General features: G+C 34.0%; 1 protein-coding gene across 2 annotated transcripts; it reads right to left on the bottom strand.

Annotated features, from left to right (window-relative positions):
- Positions 1 to 355: 355 nt before the first annotated feature.
- On the bottom strand, positions 356 to 17,226 carry IFI44L (interferon induced protein 44 like). Of its 2 annotated transcripts, XM_066376634.1 has the most exons (10): positions 17,189 to 17,226; positions 16,872 to 16,982; positions 14,732 to 15,216; positions 14,156 to 14,201; positions 12,957 to 13,152; positions 9,079 to 9,231; positions 6,528 to 6,699; positions 1,731 to 1,831; positions 1,286 to 1,460; positions 356 to 1,123 (listed from the first exon to the last, which is right to left on the bottom strand). In XM_066376634.1, the coding sequence occupies exons 3-10, from the start codon at positions 15,204 to 15,206 to the stop codon at positions 1,083 to 1,085; spliced, it is 1,359 nt and encodes a 452-aa protein (XP_066232731.1). In that variant the 5' UTR covers positions 15,207 to 15,216; positions 16,872 to 16,982; positions 17,189 to 17,226; the 3' UTR covers positions 356 to 1,082. The 2 variants fall into 2 exon arrangements, with proteins under 2 accessions (XP_066232731.1, XP_066232732.1); XM_066376635.1 differs by lacking the exon at positions 17,189 to 17,226 and having other exon boundaries at positions 16,872 to 16,994.
- Between the last annotated feature and the right edge of the window lie 868 nt (positions 17,227 to 18,094).

The following is an 18,094-nucleotide window of genomic DNA, read 5'->3' as shown; positions in this document are numbered from 1 at the left end:
TTTAATGCCCAGGACTTCTCAAAGAAAACAATAATTCTGATTAAACACAAATTAGACTGATTTAATATAGACATGTATTAAAGCAAAACATATTCATTTGAAAAAAATCTAAGAAATTTTGAGAAAAGAGTGAAGAATGGGGTAAAACCTGAAACATATCTCCTTAAATTATTTTTTTCTTTATATATAGTCTTAACTTCTACAGCTGCCCATGGGATGGTAGAATCATTTGGGAGCATTTGTATAAGACAAACCTCTTATTGACTTGCTCTATTAATTTTACTTTGATACTTTACTTTGGAGACATGGTTAGAATGGTTTGGAATTCAATCACTAAGAATCAGGGATGGCTTCATAAGAGGAAGAAAATTTATTTTTTTCACACACAAAAAAAATTTATGTCCTTAAGAAGTATTTGCTCTTTTCAATTAACCTAAATTTATATTTTCATTCAACAATAAGTGATACATTGTCTCTTATTTATTTTAATTTATTCTCTCTAGCATTTCACTTTTTCTTAGTCTTCCTTTTTATAAGGAGAAAATTTTAAGTACATGTTACTACTCTGAGGAAGTTGGAAGGGATGCATAATGATGGGTATGTTTGCTTCCTGCCAGGCACAGTGTTAAATTTTGTGAGTACAAAGATAAGTAAAATGCAAACCTGGCTTCTTAAAGAATTCACAGTCTATTTGAGGAAGCAATATCTATGCAATCATTGTATAATTACTATTCAATATGATTTCTATTCACATAGATTGTAAATAAAGTTTTATAGATGAGTAGACAAAGCAATACTTAATTTTGTTGGAGAGGCTTAAGAAGGTGTCACAGAAATTAAAGTGTAAATGGTGCAGAGATATGAAGGGTGGTTTGCAATAGGGATATCTTGGCTCACCGCTGCTCAGAGTTGGCCTTTGAGTTTGAGGTAAGACTTATCCTAGGATGAACCATTACTTAGGTGCTGTCAGGATTGAAGGTGAAGCATGACGAAAACAGAGTCTCAAGAAGAATGTGAGCAGAGATCAACTCTGAGTAAGGTATTCCAATCCAGGTTTGGGCCAACTGTCAGATTCAAGGCAACTAATCAACCATGTGGAGTTGGGACATTCCCACAACTTTATCTGAAAACAAAACAAAAAAGAGTAGAAACAAAGCATATACCCTTACATAACTATTAGGACTACGGTGGACAGATGGACACCAGCCATACAACTGTGGTATAGCTTGGGGTTTCTCAGAAAGAAACAGTGTTTAAAGAGAGGAGCATAAAGAGGCCAGATTACCTGTTTTCTCAACAGGCAAATCCTCTAAGAAGTCATCTATAGCTCTTAACATCTGCTTTAGCACAGAGAGGATCAGAACATCCTTTAAAGGGTCCAGCTCCCACTCTGAAGCATAATTTTCAACCATCATAATGTTAAAAATAGGAATGTTAAGCATTTTTTGGACCTTTATTACCTGTGGAAAAATGAATTTAATAAAGATAAGTCATATCTAAAATTTGACTGAATTTAAATACAATTCAAAAAAGAAAGCAAAAAAGCAATTCTCTGTAGAATATAATTATAATTCAGATAGTTATAGTTTTAAAATGAGGCTAACCTTGATTTAACCAGGCAATTGAGTCATTTTTTTGTTTATCTGTAAATATGTATTATAAGCATGCACGCACACACACACACACAGTATAACACTCTTATAATAATAGCTGGTTACAGTGTTCTTTACCTCGATTTTAGAAGTCATAGATTGTTTCATGTTTAAAAAGTTATCTTGAAGAACTTCATGGTAATTTTTCACTTTAGTAAGCAAGGCTACCTGTGGTACACCTATATCAAGTAGATAAATTGTTTATTTTATATCATAATCAGCAATGTGTCAACAAGGTGATTAAATATGTACAATATGAGTTCTCTATTGGATGATTTTAGAATTTGGAGAATAAAATATCTCCCATACATCCCAATATGGGACCTGAAGTTCGGTTATTAGAAGAAATTGCCATTTTTTTCCAACATAAGAGATTATTTCTAAATGCAACTAAATTCACATTATGTTGTAATCATCTACTACTCAATCCAAAGCATACATTTAAAGTGATTGTGGAGCAGGAGATAGGATGCTAAATCTTAAGAACTAAAAGGAACCCTGAGAAAGAGAAAAGGTGAGAAAGGTTGTGTGTGTACATTTGTAAAAGCAAATACACTGTTTCCACAGTTCTAAGGACATCTTGCCTTCTCCCTGACAACAAAGAGATGAGTAAATCTCAGTCAGATCTTAACCTAAACAAAATTCTGCTTTAGTAACACATATTATAAATAATAATGCCTCTACCACCTCACACCTGTTAGATTAGCTATTATTAACATGACAGGTAATAGCAAATGTTGGAGAGGCTGTGGAGAAAAAGGAACCCTCATCCACTGTTGGTGGGAATGTAAAGTAGTACAACCATTATGGAAGAAAGTATGGTGGTTCCTCAAAAAACTGAAAATAGAACTACCTTATGACCCAGCAATCCCTCTACTGGGTATATACCCCCAAAACTCAGAAACATTGATACATAAAGACACATGCAGCCCCATGTTCATTGCAGCATTGTTCACAGTGGCCAGGACATAGAAACAACCAAAAAGCCCATCAATAGATGACTGGATAAAGAAAATGTGGCACATATACACTATGGAATACTACTCAGCCATAAGAAATGATGACATCGGATCATTTACAGCAAAATGGTGGGATATTGATAACATGATACAAAGTAAAATAAGTAAATCAAAAAAACCCAGGAACTGCATTATTCCATACATAGGTGGGACATAAAAGTGAAACTAAGAGACATTGATAAGAGTGTGGTGGTTATGGGGGGGGAGGAGGGAAAGGGAAAGGGAAAAGGGGAGGGGGAGGGGCACAAAGAAAACTAGATAGAAGGTGACAGAGGACAATCTGACTTTGAGTGATGCAACATAATTGAACAACAAGGTAACCTAGTCTTGTTATCTTTGAATATATGTATCCTGATTTATTGATGTTGCCCCATTAAAAAAAAAAAAAAAGAAATGGTAGCAATAGTTTTCTTGCACATTTGGTTGAATTTGGGTATTTGATTTCTGTTTCCTCACAAAGCCATGCCATTGCTCCTTTGATATTAAATAAAGCTTTAACTGACTCATCAAAAAATAATAATAAATAAATAAATAATAAATAATAATGCCTCAGGAAAAAAATGTATTGTAAATTAAGATTTCTAGGATGCCTCTGAGACTCCTTTAACAGAGCTTTTAGAATTTCTTCCTTACAGAAATATTGTGTTTGTGATTTCTATTACTAAGTGATGAGCTTTACTTTCTTCTCTTCATTCATTCCCTGAGGAATAACTAGTAACTGGGCAATTAAAACCTGGTCTCTGATAGAAGGCAAGACTCAACTGACATATATAATGTCTTTTCCAAATCTGTTACTATGAAATTCTTCTCTTTCCAAATTAATGCATTATCTTCTTAGAAACTCTAAGTCAGCACAGTTACATGCATTATGCATTGCCACCACCATGGTATGCAGCCGTAGATCCATAAAAACCACATTTCTAATCAAACCACTTCTATAACCCTTATTCAAAAACCACCATAATTTTAGATCTGTTAAATGCTTATATACTTGCATTGAGTATATCTAATGTCTATTACAATCTTTAGATGCAGAACTTACTGTTCTCATTGTACAAAAGAGGAGACTAAAATTCAGTGTATTTGAGTTAATTTTCCAAAGATCAAAAGTTATGACTGCTAAAAAGAAAATCTAGATTTATTTAGCCACTAAGACCATGCTCTGTACATTAAACTGCATAGATATTTTGTCAGGTTCTAAATATGTGAGTTTTCTATTGATATACTAAACAATGAGGCTCTGAAGTATAAATGCCCAAAGAAGTTTTACACTAAATTTTTTTGGAAGTTCAATGAGAGAATTCCATCCAGTTCTGAACCAAATGGAGAAGACATACTATACTTCCCCGTAAGTAAAGTTAAAACAGTAAATATTATATATAAATCAAATACAAAAATTGAAAAATGGAGAAAAGACAAACTGGCTAGGGACCTTTGGGATCCAAGGAAAAATGTGATGGTGAGGTCTCTAGGTTTTCTTTCTACCTTAATGCATCCTATATTAGCTTCTGGAGAAGCCTGCGACAAGGAAATGCCAATTAGAGTTGGTAAAGAAATGACAAACTAAAGGAAAAGGAAGGGAAGGGAAGAGAAAAGAAGGGAAAGGAAAAGAAAGGAATGGAAGAGAGGAGAAGGGAAGGGAAAGGAAGGGAAAAGAAAGGAAGAGAAGGGAAGAGAAGGAAAAGGAAAGGAAATGTATTCTTTCCAACCAAAGCAGGAGAAAAGGTATAACCTAGCAAGACTTTCAGATAACAGTTACATTATCTCAGCCAAGCACTACAAAAATAACTTCAGTCTCATCCATGGAAATATCTCTTTCCTTCTTCAACCTCTACCTCCTGCCATGGTAGTAACAAAACAACAAGCAAGAAAGAAGCAAGGACCTTTATATCTGCAGTGTGTGGTCCCCTTAATGATGTCAATGGAGGCTACATGTGAATCCTTACCTAGACTTCCACCTAAACCACAGTAATAAGGTGTTCCTTTCTTTCTGTACCAGTGTCAGAGAAAGCCAATGAGAAACTGAAACTTTAACCACCATTTATTCATCCAACCTTGACAAGACTCTTGTCCCATGTGGTATAAGCATAAGCCACATAGGATCAATAAGAAAAAGTTCTTCTCTCTCAAAGGTGTTAAACAAAACCTAGTGAGGAAACTGTACTTTCACCCCTACCAGCAAAATATCAGAAGAGGTCTGCTAAAAGCCAAGATTTAAATAAGATTCAGACTCTCATACTGTAGAACCCAAAATATCCACAAAGTAATCAAGAATTACTTGTCAGACAAGAAAAAGAAAAAAAGAAAAAATATCTAACCTGACATTTGCAGAACATGCCAAAAATCATTAGCATACACATTAATTTTAAGCACTTATAGAACATTTATCAAGATATACTATATCCTGAGCCATAAATCAAACTTCAAAAACTTTTAAACAATTTAAATCAGAATCTGTCCCTTGACCACAATAAAATCAATATCGAAGTCCGTAACAGAATAACAGGAATAATTCTAAGCACTTGAAAGCTAAACAATATAATTGACTAATATAATATAATCTAAATAATTCATGAGTAAAGAGAAAGTCTTAAGGGAAATAAATGTATTAAACTGGATAATAATGAAAAAAATTGATGATTATGTCAACCTATGAAGAAAAACTATTGACAAAACTTCAACACCCATTCTTGATTTTAAAAAAACCCAACAAAACCTCAGGGTATTAAGAATAAGGAACTTCCTCATTTTGATAAAGAATAACTACAAAAACCCATTTATTGCTTAATTGCAATAGCCAAACACTATAAGCAATCAAAATGTCCTTTGAAGAGAATGCTTAAATAAACCATGATTTTTCTATACCAAGGTATTCTACTAAACAATAAAAAGTAATGAACAATAGATATATGCAAAAAGTTCTATGCACCTCAAAGGATCTGAGACTGAGTGCAAAAAAGTGCCAAAAAGTGCCATACTGCATAATTCTATTTATATAACATTCTCAAATGAAAAAATTATGGAGAGAAGAAATTAATGGTTGTCAAGAATTAAGACTAGCCTGACCAGGTGGTGGCGCAGTGGATAGAGCGTCAGACTGGGATGCGGAAGGACCCAGGTTCGAGACCCCGGGATAGCCAGCTTGAGCATGGGCTCATCTGGCTTAAGCAAAAGCTCACTAGCATGGACCCAAGGTCATTGGTTCAAGTGGGGGTTCCTCAGTCTGCTGAAGGCCTGCGGTCATGGCACATATGAGAAAGCAATCAATGAACAACTACGGTGTCACAATGAAAAACTGATGATTGATGCTTCTCATCTCTCTCCTGTCTGTCTGTCCCTATCTTTCCCTCTATCTGACTCTCTCTCTCTGTCCCTGTAAAAAAAATAAAAATTAAAAAAAAAGAATTAATAATAGTAGAGGATTAGAGAGAGCCATAAATCAAATTCTTGTGATGGTTGAATAATTCTGCATTTAGATTATAATGGTCAAATGAATCTACACATGCTAAAATGGCATAGAGCTACACACACAAATTAAAACTGTCAAATTCCTGGTGTTGATCATCCTGCTCTAGTCACATAAAAAAGAGAGATGACTCCTCTATCAAGGCACAGGAAAATAACATGACAAAAGCATTATGGCCATTTTTGTCTTTGAGGACTGAATAGTAGGATTTCGGACCTTTCCTTCGGTCATGACTGTGGACATTTTTGGCCTGCTGTTCCCACCAACCAAACCAGGGCTTAGCCTGTGAATAAAGAGTACATGGCACCTCTTTGTGCCCCCTTTGCAACTTCCTATGAATCTATAATTATTTCAAAGTCAAATATTTTTGTTATGTAAAATGAGACTCACCACAGTTTAATACTTCTTTTTGAATTAGTTTGAACTTTTCCACCATTTCAGAGGAGAGACTACTGATAGAGTCACTACTGAAGACATAAGCCACACAGTGAATCCTGTCCTTCAGTGATGGAGACATGATGAAGGTAGGATGTTCTGATGTGATTGGTTGCTGGGGACTAAACTGTTAGAGAAACATAAGGTAACATTAAAAGCAAGGGTCGGGAACCTATGGCTCGTGAGCCAGATGTGGCTCTTTTGATGGCTGCATCTGGCTCACAGACAAATCTTTAATAAAAAAAAATAACGTTAAAAATATAAAACATTCTCATGTATTACAATCCATTCATTTCCTACTGCTCATGTTCATGGTTGCGGGTGGCTGGAGCCAATCACAGCTGTCCTCCGGGACAACACCAAATTTTTATTGGATAATACATAATGTACACAGGTCGTTGTATGGCTCTCACAAAATTACATTTTAAAATATGTGGTGTTCATAGCTCTCTCAGCCAAAAAGGTTTCCAACCCCTGATTTAAAGAGTCTCTGATTTCTGACCTGTGGTGGTGCAGTAGATAAAGCGTCAACCTGGAAATGCTGAGGTTGCCGGTTCAAAACCCTGGGCGTGCCTGGTCAAGACACATATGGGAGTTGATGCTTCCTGCTCCTCCCCCCTTCTCTCTCTCTCTCTTCCCTCTCTATACTGAATAAATAAAATCTTTAAAAAAAATTTTTAGGCCCTGACCGGTTGGCTCAGTGGTAGAGCGTTGGCCTGGCGTGCAGGAGTCCTGGGTTCGATTCCCAGCCAGGGCACACAGGAAAAGCACCCATCTGCTTCTCCACCCCTCCCCCCTCCTTCCTCTCTGTCTCTCTCTTACCCTCCTGCAGCCAAGGCTCTATTAGAGCAAGGTTGGCCAGGGCGCTGAGGATGGTTCCATGGCCTCCACCTCAGGTGCTAGAATGGCTCTGGTTGCAACAGAGCAATACCCCAGAGCAGAACATCGCCCCCTGGTGGGCATGCCGGGTGGATCCTGGTCGGGCGCATGCGGGAGTCTGTCTGACTGCCTCCCCGTTTCCAACTTCAAAAAAAAACAAAACAAACAAAAAGAAAAAACAAAAAAAAGAGTCTCTGATGAACTTTTTAAGACAAAATTCATGCTTCAAATGTGACCACCACTAACGTCCAACAAAATCTTTCCCTCTGCCAATTCCTCCTTCTCGATTTATTAGTGGTGCCCCTTCTCTATTACATCTCCACTATAAGCATAAAGCCATTATATCTTCTTTATAAAAATACCACTTTATTAGTTTGGTAAAAAAAAAAATTATAATTATCCATAATTTACTACCTGAAATGGAAATATTTTAGGAAAGTGTAGTATATTTTTAAAAATGTATTTCAAATCTCAATCACCAGGAAAAAAAAAAAAGAACTACCATTAACAATGTTACACATCATTTAAGACTCCTGTCTAAGACTTTTTCATACTTACATGAACTAATGAGTAGAGAGAAAAGGAGAGAGAAAATATAATGAATATCCCATTTAAACTAAAATACTATAATTTCTTTTCATTTTACAGGGGGAAAAAAAACAAAAGTAAAATTGAAAAAAATACCAAATTGCAAGTTCAATTTTATATTTCCTTACCAAAAGACAATAATCTTTCTAAAATTAGGAAAATAGATTACAAAACATAGATTACAAAAGACTGATTTATTATTTTTTAACTATATGTTTCAATGTTGGATGGAATTGATTCATTTTTTTCTGCTGTGAAGAATGATGTTAGTAGGCTCATAATTTTTCTCTTTTTTATTTGTTTCTGCTCCTTGTGTCCTTCTGTCTTCTTAAATTGTGAGCTCAATGAAGATAAGAGCCATGTTCTTATTCAACTATGTGTTTCTAGTAACTAACATAGTATGTGTCACAAAAATGGTATCACACCCAATATCTAAAAGAAAGTTGATGATGGTTAACTTTTTGAGAATTAAAAGTATATCATTTCATTTATCTTTCCAGCCACCCTATGTGATGGGCATTATTATTACCTACAATACATTTTATACATGAAAAAGACACAGTGACAAGTATATGACCTGCTTATGGATACACATCTAATCAGTGGCAGAGTCAACCTTTGGAGTTATGTACAGTATTTAAGTAGTATTAAATAATGAAGACTAAGTATTCATAGTATAACATCACTCTTCAACCAAAAAAAAAAAAAAAGGTTAATCATTCCAATGTGTTGCGTAAGTGATGGAAAAAAACTGTGAGATTAAACTTCTTTCCTATAGTTGTACATCATAGCAAAGAGTGATATAAATATGATCTTCTTCTGACTTTTTACTGGTAGTAGAATCTTGCCTTTTGTCTATATTTCTTAATACTACGGAAATATAGTTACTCTACTTATATGAATACTTGTTTAAAATACAATAGTATTGGTTAGTGTTGAAATCACCTTATAATAGTAGAAACTGCCTTATGGAGTGAAAATTCAACAGAAAGTATAATAAAAATTATTTGAAATACTTTTGAGATTAAAGGGTTCTTACGCGGTATCTGTCTGGCGTGCAGCCTTTTAAGATGTGAGGTATGTCATCCATACACAATCCTGCTCCCTCTTTTTCATCCAGCCCCATAGAGTCACACAACTTAAATGGCAGAGATTCTCCATCTTTTCCATCTTTAATAGAATATATCCTATACTGAAAGAAAAAAAAATCATATGTAAAAATTACCTTCTTAAAATAGCATTCAAGACATCACAACAGGAAAACCAGAGACTAGTTTATATTTAACATTGTTGTCCTCAAATATTTTGGTCTCAGAATCATCTTAAACTCTTAAAAATTAATGAAGATTCCACAGATATTTTATATGAGTTATTTTTATTAATATTTAACATAAAAATGAAAACTTAATTATAAGTATTTCTTAAATCATTTTAAAATGCAATCATGAATCTATTATATGTTAATTTACATAAGATCTCTATGAAAAAAATTAAAATAGCTTTCAAAAATATTATAAAAAGAGTAAGATTGTTTTATTTTTTGCCAGTCTCTTCAATGTCTAGATTAAGAGAAGATAGCCAGATTCTAGTGTCTGTTTCTGCATTTAATTTGTTGTGATTTGTTGTTTTAATTGACATATATAAAGAAAATCTGACTTTACACACATATATATAGTAGAAAAAGAAAGAAAAGAAAGGAAATACTCAAAACAACAGAGTTACATACTTAAGTACATTTACTTAATTTTAAGATCAGTATGTATATTCATAGTTTCATTGACCATTAATTTATTTCCTTGATTTGAAAAAGAAAAAAATATTAAACATAACCATTTTAGAGAATTTTGGATATTCCTCATTAATATACATCAAAGCTCAACAAGTGATAATTTCTCAACTGCAATATGTATCCTGTAACATATTTATACTCTGTTAGCTGAAATTCACTAATCTATCTTATGTTTTGAATATATCTTTTATCCACACATGATCTGTAACCTGATGCACTGGTGATTTAAAATATCAGTTCACTTACTTATCTAGATTTTCCAAATATTGGCAAATTTTATTGCACAATATTAAAACATCATAGCAGTTGTTACCACCAATAGTCTCATCAAATAACTATCTGTGGGAAAGCTACAACCTCAGAGTGGTCGATACATGTTTCTTAAAGTTCTTAGGTTTTTGTTGACAGTCAAAATATTATCATTGGTAGCAAGTACTATTGGTTTTCCTTGGAGTAATAGGTTTGCTTTTTGCATTTTCAATAAAAACATTTACTAAATATGTGATATGAATAAGCAAGTCTGTCATTTGTTTTTTCAATTAAAAATTTATGTTACATAAGAAAGTTCAGGTCACAATTCAATCACACTCATGCCTTTGCCCAATGACAACCATACTTTGATATGCATTAGAAGCATTTTATATATACTTTTCATTTCATTACACAGAATATTAAGATATTAAGGTTATGTCCACTTAAAAGTTGTGTTTAAATAAAATCAATAATTGTTAGTGATTTCTCAAGGATAACCTTATTCATATATAAAACACTTTACTTTTTTTACTGCAAGCTCAATAGTAAGAAAAAATACAGTGGGTACCAGTAGTATCGATGTCATTACTTGATTTTTGTTAAGATGCCAATTGATAAAACTAAGTCTGTATGGCCAGTTCAAATGTTAACGCATTAGAAAATGCATCTTAGTATTATAAAAAAAAATTTAAGCTCACAGATCCAATAAATGGGTCTCAAAAACCCTCAAGGGTTCACAAACTTCCTTTTGAGGAACATTATTTTAATAAACGTTTCCTAGATAAACACATTCAACCTAATCCACCCCGCCAAAATTTTTCAGTCGCACTCAGAAAATTTTTATTTTTTGGTCAAATACACTTCTAACATAAACACAACTATGGAAAATTTTAGAAGAATTACTAAAAAAATGTGGGAACTGTCTTTCAGAGACACCAGACAACACTTTAACCGCAACTTTTAACCATAATCCTCTCCTTTTACACCAGGAAGGTTAGAACCTTTCTATGACCTATTGCAAACTGTAAGAAAGTCAAGAGCTCCCACTGTACTTTTAAATGCCTGAGAGTGATCTCATTGGAAATTTTGATCCAAGTAAGTGAGACTTAAGTGCCTCAACTTTAAAAGAAATACTCAAAGCGTGAGTTACAGACTTAAGTACAATTACTTAATTTTAAGATTAGCATATACATTCATAGTTTCATTGACCATTAATTTATTTCTTTGATTTTTATTGGGAACTTCAATTCTTCAAAGAGAAAGGTCTCTGGGCCCTGGCCAGTTAGGTCAGTCAGTTAGGGTGTCATTCCAAAATGACAAGGTTGCAGGTTCGATCTCCAGTCAGGGCACACTTGATAAGCAATTAATGAATGCAGGACTGAGTGGAAGAACAAATAAATGTTTCCCTCCCCTCTGCTCTCTTTCTCCCTTCCTCTCTCTGTCTCTCTTAAGAAAGAGAGATGTTGAAGGGAATAAGAGGGAGAGGGGATGCATTTGGGGTGACACTAGAATCTATGTAAACACAATTAATTAAATAAATAAAGATCAATCAATAAACAATTAATTAAGCCAGGGGGTGGGGTAGAAAGGTTTCTGAACAATAAAATATTGTTTCCTTCACAAATATTCTCTTGTATTCCTTCAGTTTATATAGTATCTGCATTTCACGTGGAGTTCAAGCTCTATATCTTATCTGAAAGCAATGCCTTTGGAGTTTTCAACACAAAAGGGAGAGAGCGAAATTCTGTCCTAATTAGTACCTCTATTATAGCATCTGTTACATTGAATGATACTTGTTTATTACACACATTAGTTTCTAAGATCCCTTAACAAAGGGACTAAGTACTATTTGTATTTAGGTCTCTATTGCTAACATAATATTTAGCAAACAGAAACATTTCAATCAAATGCTTAATGTATTGAATCACTGTTGCAGTATATTGCCTGGGTTTCTGTGGCTACCCTGATGTATCAAAATAAAGCCACTCCCATCAAAGAATATGGGTTACTTCAAAAAACAAGATGTGACACTTAAAAATCCAAAACAATGCTTTCAGTTATTGAATATGACATGACTAAAACGAGCCATTACTATGTTATGCTAACTTTTGCACTGACAAGTACAGCATATTCCCAATCAGAAGACAGCAATATTAGGTTGTAGTAACTATAGATAAACACAGCTTGATTATAAAATTGTATATTCTTTTTATTATTTTCTGTTTGAGTGTAAGATAACATTTTGACAAGCATAAAATGGAAGTTTCTAGATAAATATTACACAATTTGTAGATCTTTAGAGTAACAGTTTTAAATGGTATTAGTATTTATTTGCTTAAACATATTTGTTTACAAATAAGATAAGTGTTTGCAAGAACATTACAGACTTACCTTTTGAAGGCTGACCCACCAAAGTGAATTGTTGTTTTGTTGTTCATTATCATTTCTTGTAAAATGGTCTTATATAATGGAAAATTATTGTATTGCATAGTTCTCATTATTTATTTTTACAAAAAGAGAAAATCATTTTAGTCCAGACAAAGCCATGTGGGACATGAATAAAAGGACACATTAAATATAATGACTGAAGATTACCACAAAGTTTTTAAATTTTGTTGCTGTTTTTTACAAGTGCCAAAATTAATCCTTCATTTAACCACTTTTTGCATCCATAAAAATAGAAAGCCTTGCTGTATAATGTAGCTGCATGGAAGATATTTTCATGTAACTTTTACTCCCGTTTTACATTTGATTTAGCATTTAATTGTTTGTAGATTAACAAGAGCTTACTGGTCTGAGAGAAAACGGCCAAAAAAATTACCTAACCTAATAATTGTAATTTATAAAAATCCTCAGGAAATCCTGAAATACTTTACCAGTTCAGTGATCCTGGTGGTATCAGACCCCACCGCAGCTTGACAAGTCATGCGGCCATGGAAAACAGACTTCACTGAATTGAAAAAACTGGACTTTCCAGACCCAACTGGACCCAGCAAGAGAATACGAACTTCCGAAGTCAAGTCTCCATAGGGTCTGTAAGCTCTGAGGTCTTCTAGGAGTCTTTTCCTGTGCCTGTTAAAATGCAGTAGTTAAACACAACACCTGAACCTCCATAAATAACAGCACAATTATTCTGGAACTTCTTGACTCTATTTTTAAAAATATGTCTTGTGCCTGACCAGGTGGTGGCACAGTGGATAGAGTGTCAGACTGGGATGTGGAGGACCCAGGTTCGAGGCTCCAAGGTCAGCAGCTTGAGCCCGGGGTCACTGGTTTGAGCAAGAGCTCACTCAGTCTGCTGTATCCCCCCGGCCAAAGCACATATGAGAAAGCAATCAATGAACTAAGGAGCCGCAACAAAGAATTGATGCTTCTCATCTTATTCCCTTCCTGGCTGTCCCTCTCTCTGTCTCTCTCTGCCTCTGTCACACAAAAAAGTATGTGTTTTGTTAGTTATTATTTTTATGTTAGCATCTTTTATTATATGATTTTAGTGGTCTAAGGTAATGTACTTTGTGCTTGGAGGAAATACATTCGTGTATATCTAACTAGAGTTAAATATTAACCAGAAACCAAATCAAACTACTTGCCTTAGACCACATAAATGTACAGTAATAAGAAATGTCAACAACACTGAAAATGAATTACTATTTTCAGTAATAATACTATATTAAGAAGAAATAAAAACAAAATATATGTAGTGCAGATATTTACCTATAAATTTGGGAAAGGAGGCTTTAGTTTTAAAATTTACTAAAGTTTTTCATAAATTTTATTTATGAGGAAATGATTCAGAGGCATTACTTAAAATAGTCATTTATCTGGAAAACTTTGAATAGAACAGGTCCAAAATAAAACCTGAAATCAAATTGTCATTGAGTGGATTTTTAAAGTTTCACAGCTGGTCGTATTTTTGTTTGGCTGCTGCTATTCTAAACAGCTTTGAACATACTATGACAGTAATATTGTAATTCATCTTTATCACTCCAAGTGATTTTTATATTACTATTTTATTGTCAGTACAATTTATATAATGGTCTAAATGAAATGAGAAATAGCCCAAAACCTAACTTACTGTATGGCTCCTGCTATCCTGTTTATGTAGCCTCCATCCTCTATTCCTATAGAAAATAAACACAGCATTACAATTTTTCAAACTTCTTTAGTTCCCTTTTAAAAGTGGCCAAGGTCTACCTCCTAAATAAGGCATTGAGTGTGCTTGCATTACCCAGAGATGAGCTGTTCAGTTAGGAGTTAGGGTTGGTAGCACAACAAAAAGAAGTGGAAAAATTACCTCCCCAATACATTACTTCAGTCTGGAAACTCTCAAATAACAATGCTTGGAAGCTTTAGGACTAACCAGAAAAAGAGATCATGTGTCAAAATAGACCTGCTCTGATAGTAAGGACTCTCTCTCTCTCTCCCTCCCATCTCTCATCTCCATCTCCATCTTTCTACTTACACTTCTCAATTTACTTTGCTCAAAGAGGCCTGTACTTTCCAATCTCCCAGGTTTCATTTTAGAGTTTATGAAAGAAAAATTTGATAGCATGAAATTTGTTTGCTTTTCTCATTTTTCCTTATAGATTAATTTTGACCTGCGAAACACAAGGACTAGGAAGAGAATATAGGACCATCTCATTTAACATACCTTCAACTCGAAAAACTTCATATTCCAAACATTCTGAGCGTTCAGGACAATTTAATTGCAATTTATTTCTTAATAATGTATGTATATAAACTGTGAAATCTTCTGGTGTTAAGGAAAAAAGTTCCTCATGAGAAGAGGAATAAAATATCAATTTTTCAGAAGTAATTTTTGGTGCTGCATTTAAAAATTCAGTTATTGCAGTTTTATTATTTTTAATTGAAAAATACAAGGAAGAAGTTTGATTTCCAGAATCTTCACACATTTCAGGATATTGACCACATATAAAGGCCCCAACAATATGATTGGGCAAGTAAACCACTGTTAGTGTGGACCCCTGCCGACAGCACCTATTCACCATATCTTCAGTGCAACAGTCATGGACATGGGACTTAAAAAGAAGAGTCAGGGAAACATTTCCAAGCAGCTTTTGCAGACTCTTTTCCTCATTCCATGTCAATCTGGTTGTCACTGCCATTGTTCTGTATCTAATGGAAAAAATAGTAATAGATTAAGTGGAATGTACAGCATAGTGATTTAAAGTACAATTTCTGCTTCTAGTTTCAGTAGCTAATTTTTCCTCTGACCTAATTAAAACATGTTAGTTGAATTATAAGGCAATAGAAATGAGCAATAAAAGGTAGATATTAAAAATAGATAATTTAGAAATAAAAATATAATTACAATTTTCAATCAGTAGACAAAATTAACTACAGACTGCATAAAGAACATAGAAAATTAATAAATTAGAATTAGGATCAGCAAAATTTTTCTTAATAATGAATTGTAACTTTTCAGATTTTGTGGCCATGGTTGTTGCCACAGTTACTCAGGTTTGCCAGTGTAATGCAAAAGCTGTCACAGAGGATATGTAAACAAAATAGGCATGACAGTGTTCCAAAAAAACTTTCTTGACAAAAACAGATGGCTGACACGTAAGCCTTAGTTTACCAACCCATGAACTAGTAGATAAAAATGAGGAATTTGTGCTGAAAAGAGCTCACAAATAAAGAAACTGAAATATGAAGTGTTAACAGAGTAGCAGAATAAACTATTAGCCATCATGCCAATTCTTTTCATGAGAAAAATTAGAAATGCAGAACAAACTGTAAAATATATAGATTTGAAAGCATTGGAGAGCTAACAGAACAATTAAAAATTATTTTATTGCCTAAGATTTGGAGAAGAAGTGAATACAGACAGGTAAGTTTGGCATTTGGGAGCATATTTCCCTAAGGTTCAACTATTAACTTTAGAGGAGGTACCTGAGATCATGAGAAATTAACCAAAGTGTTTGCTAGACTCATAGGGTTAAGGAAATATGACACAAGAAGCTGCCATCCAGACTGTGGGTTAGGATTGTGAAGAGGCACAGGGAAGAAATAAAGGTGGATAGACTGGAATTAGATTTAATTTCATCTTCTAGTAATCTCAACGTGATAAGGTTATGATAAATGAGAATTGTTTGTGCTTCTAGATGCGTAATGCATGCAAAATAAAACTTGTCTAAATGAAGAGAACACTTTCTTAACTTCAAATTATTTCTGCAATTTTTTTTAATATTCAATGCCTCACATTGATCATAAACACAGGGGAACAAACAAAACAACATGGTAGAAAACCAAGAAAAAAATAGCAAACAAAAACAAACCCATACTGATATTGGAGTTACCCACATAGATTTTTAAATAACTATGCTTAGTTTGTTCAAATAATTAAAAGATAAGCTTGATTGGTTGATGGCAAAATGGAAAAAATTGAAAAGACAAAAAAGCAATTCTGTACTTTAAAATCTATATATCTGAAATGTGAAAATTACAGGATACATTTAACAGCAGGTTATACATACTTGAAGGAAAAATTAGTCAGAAGAAAATACATCAAACTGAAGCAATGAGACAAAACAAAAATTTGATGCAACTATATAGAGATTATACCATAGTTAATTTATTCTCTATAGTTCCTTTTGTTTAAAATTTTCATTAAAAAACAGAGCATATGAAAGTCATAAGTATGATCATTAGCAGCAATTTAATTCTGAAACTCTTTTCTCAAAAAATAAAAAAAAACTTTTTTCAAAAAATAGAAAGGCCATTTTCCTCACACACAGATCAGAAACATTAGATGGTTGGAAGTCACTTACCTCTTTTTAACAGTTGGATCAGGCTTAAATAATGGAGTATTAGCTGTTCTGCCCTGTTTATGTAGCAGCCACACTTCAGAGACAGAAGGTTCTGCTGAGATCCCTAACTTCCTGTTTTAGAAGAAGGAAAGTGAAACTCAAAGCAGCAACCAAGTGCCATTAAATTTAACAGGGTGACATTGATCAATAAGGTATATAGGTTTCAGATAAACATTTCTATAGCATTTGAACTGTGGATTATGTTGTATACCCATCACCTAAAGTCAAATCATTTTTCATTACCATATAATTTATCCCTCTTACTCTCTTCCACCTACCTCTGTCCCCCACATTCCCTTCCTCCTTCTTAGGTTTCATTTCTTTAACCCTGCCAGCAAAAGTTTCATTTCAGGGCTTGCGGCAGGTGACCAACCACAAAGGAATGTCCGATGTCACAATTCCAATGAAGTCATGGATGGTTGAAACTGCTGACAATTGAAAATGCACCAAAATCCATAATTGGTGAAAAGCACTCCTGCAACCAGAGATAGCGACAGCCAATCAGAAAATGCCTACTATCCTTCTTACTTCCCTATCCTTACCCTTAAAAAGTGGCCTGAAGACTATAGCCGCTGCTGCTCTCCCTTAGGAGACAGCCCAGCAGGTTTCCTCTCATTAAAGCCTGTTACACTGGTCTTTCGGACTCCGATTGATTCTATCACTCCTGATAACCACTTCACTTTTATCTATGTCCATGAGTCTCAGTTTTATATCCCACCTACGTGTAAAATTATATAATACTTAGCTTTTCCTGATATACTTATTTCACTCAGTATAATGTTCTCAAGGTCCATTCATGTTATCATAAATGGCAATGTCATCATTTCTTATGGCTAAATAATATTCCAGTGTATATATGTACTACATCTTCTTTATCCAATGCTTCTAACAAAGAACAATTTGGCTGTTTCCATGTCTTGGCCACTGTGAATAATGCTGTGATGAACATGAGGGTGCATGTGTCTTCACATACCAATGTGTTTGAGCTTTTGGGGAAGATACACAGTAGAGCGATTGCTAGGTCATATGGTAGTTCTATTATTAATTTTTTGAGGAACCACCATACTTTATTCCATAATGGTTGTACCAATTTGCATTCCCACTAGCAGTGAATGAGAATTCCTTTTCTTTCCACAGCCTTTCCAACACTTGTTATTACCTGTCTTGTTGATAATAGCCAATGT

This window comes from Saccopteryx leptura, chromosome 3 (assembly GCF_036850995.1).
Source record: "Saccopteryx leptura isolate mSacLep1 chromosome 3, mSacLep1_pri_phased_curated, whole genome shotgun sequence".
Classification (NCBI taxonomy): Eukaryota; Metazoa; Chordata; class Mammalia; order Chiroptera; family Emballonuridae; genus Saccopteryx; species Saccopteryx leptura.
Note: the sequence above shows the minus strand (reverse complement) of the source record. Positions and strands in the feature narration are given on the sequence as shown.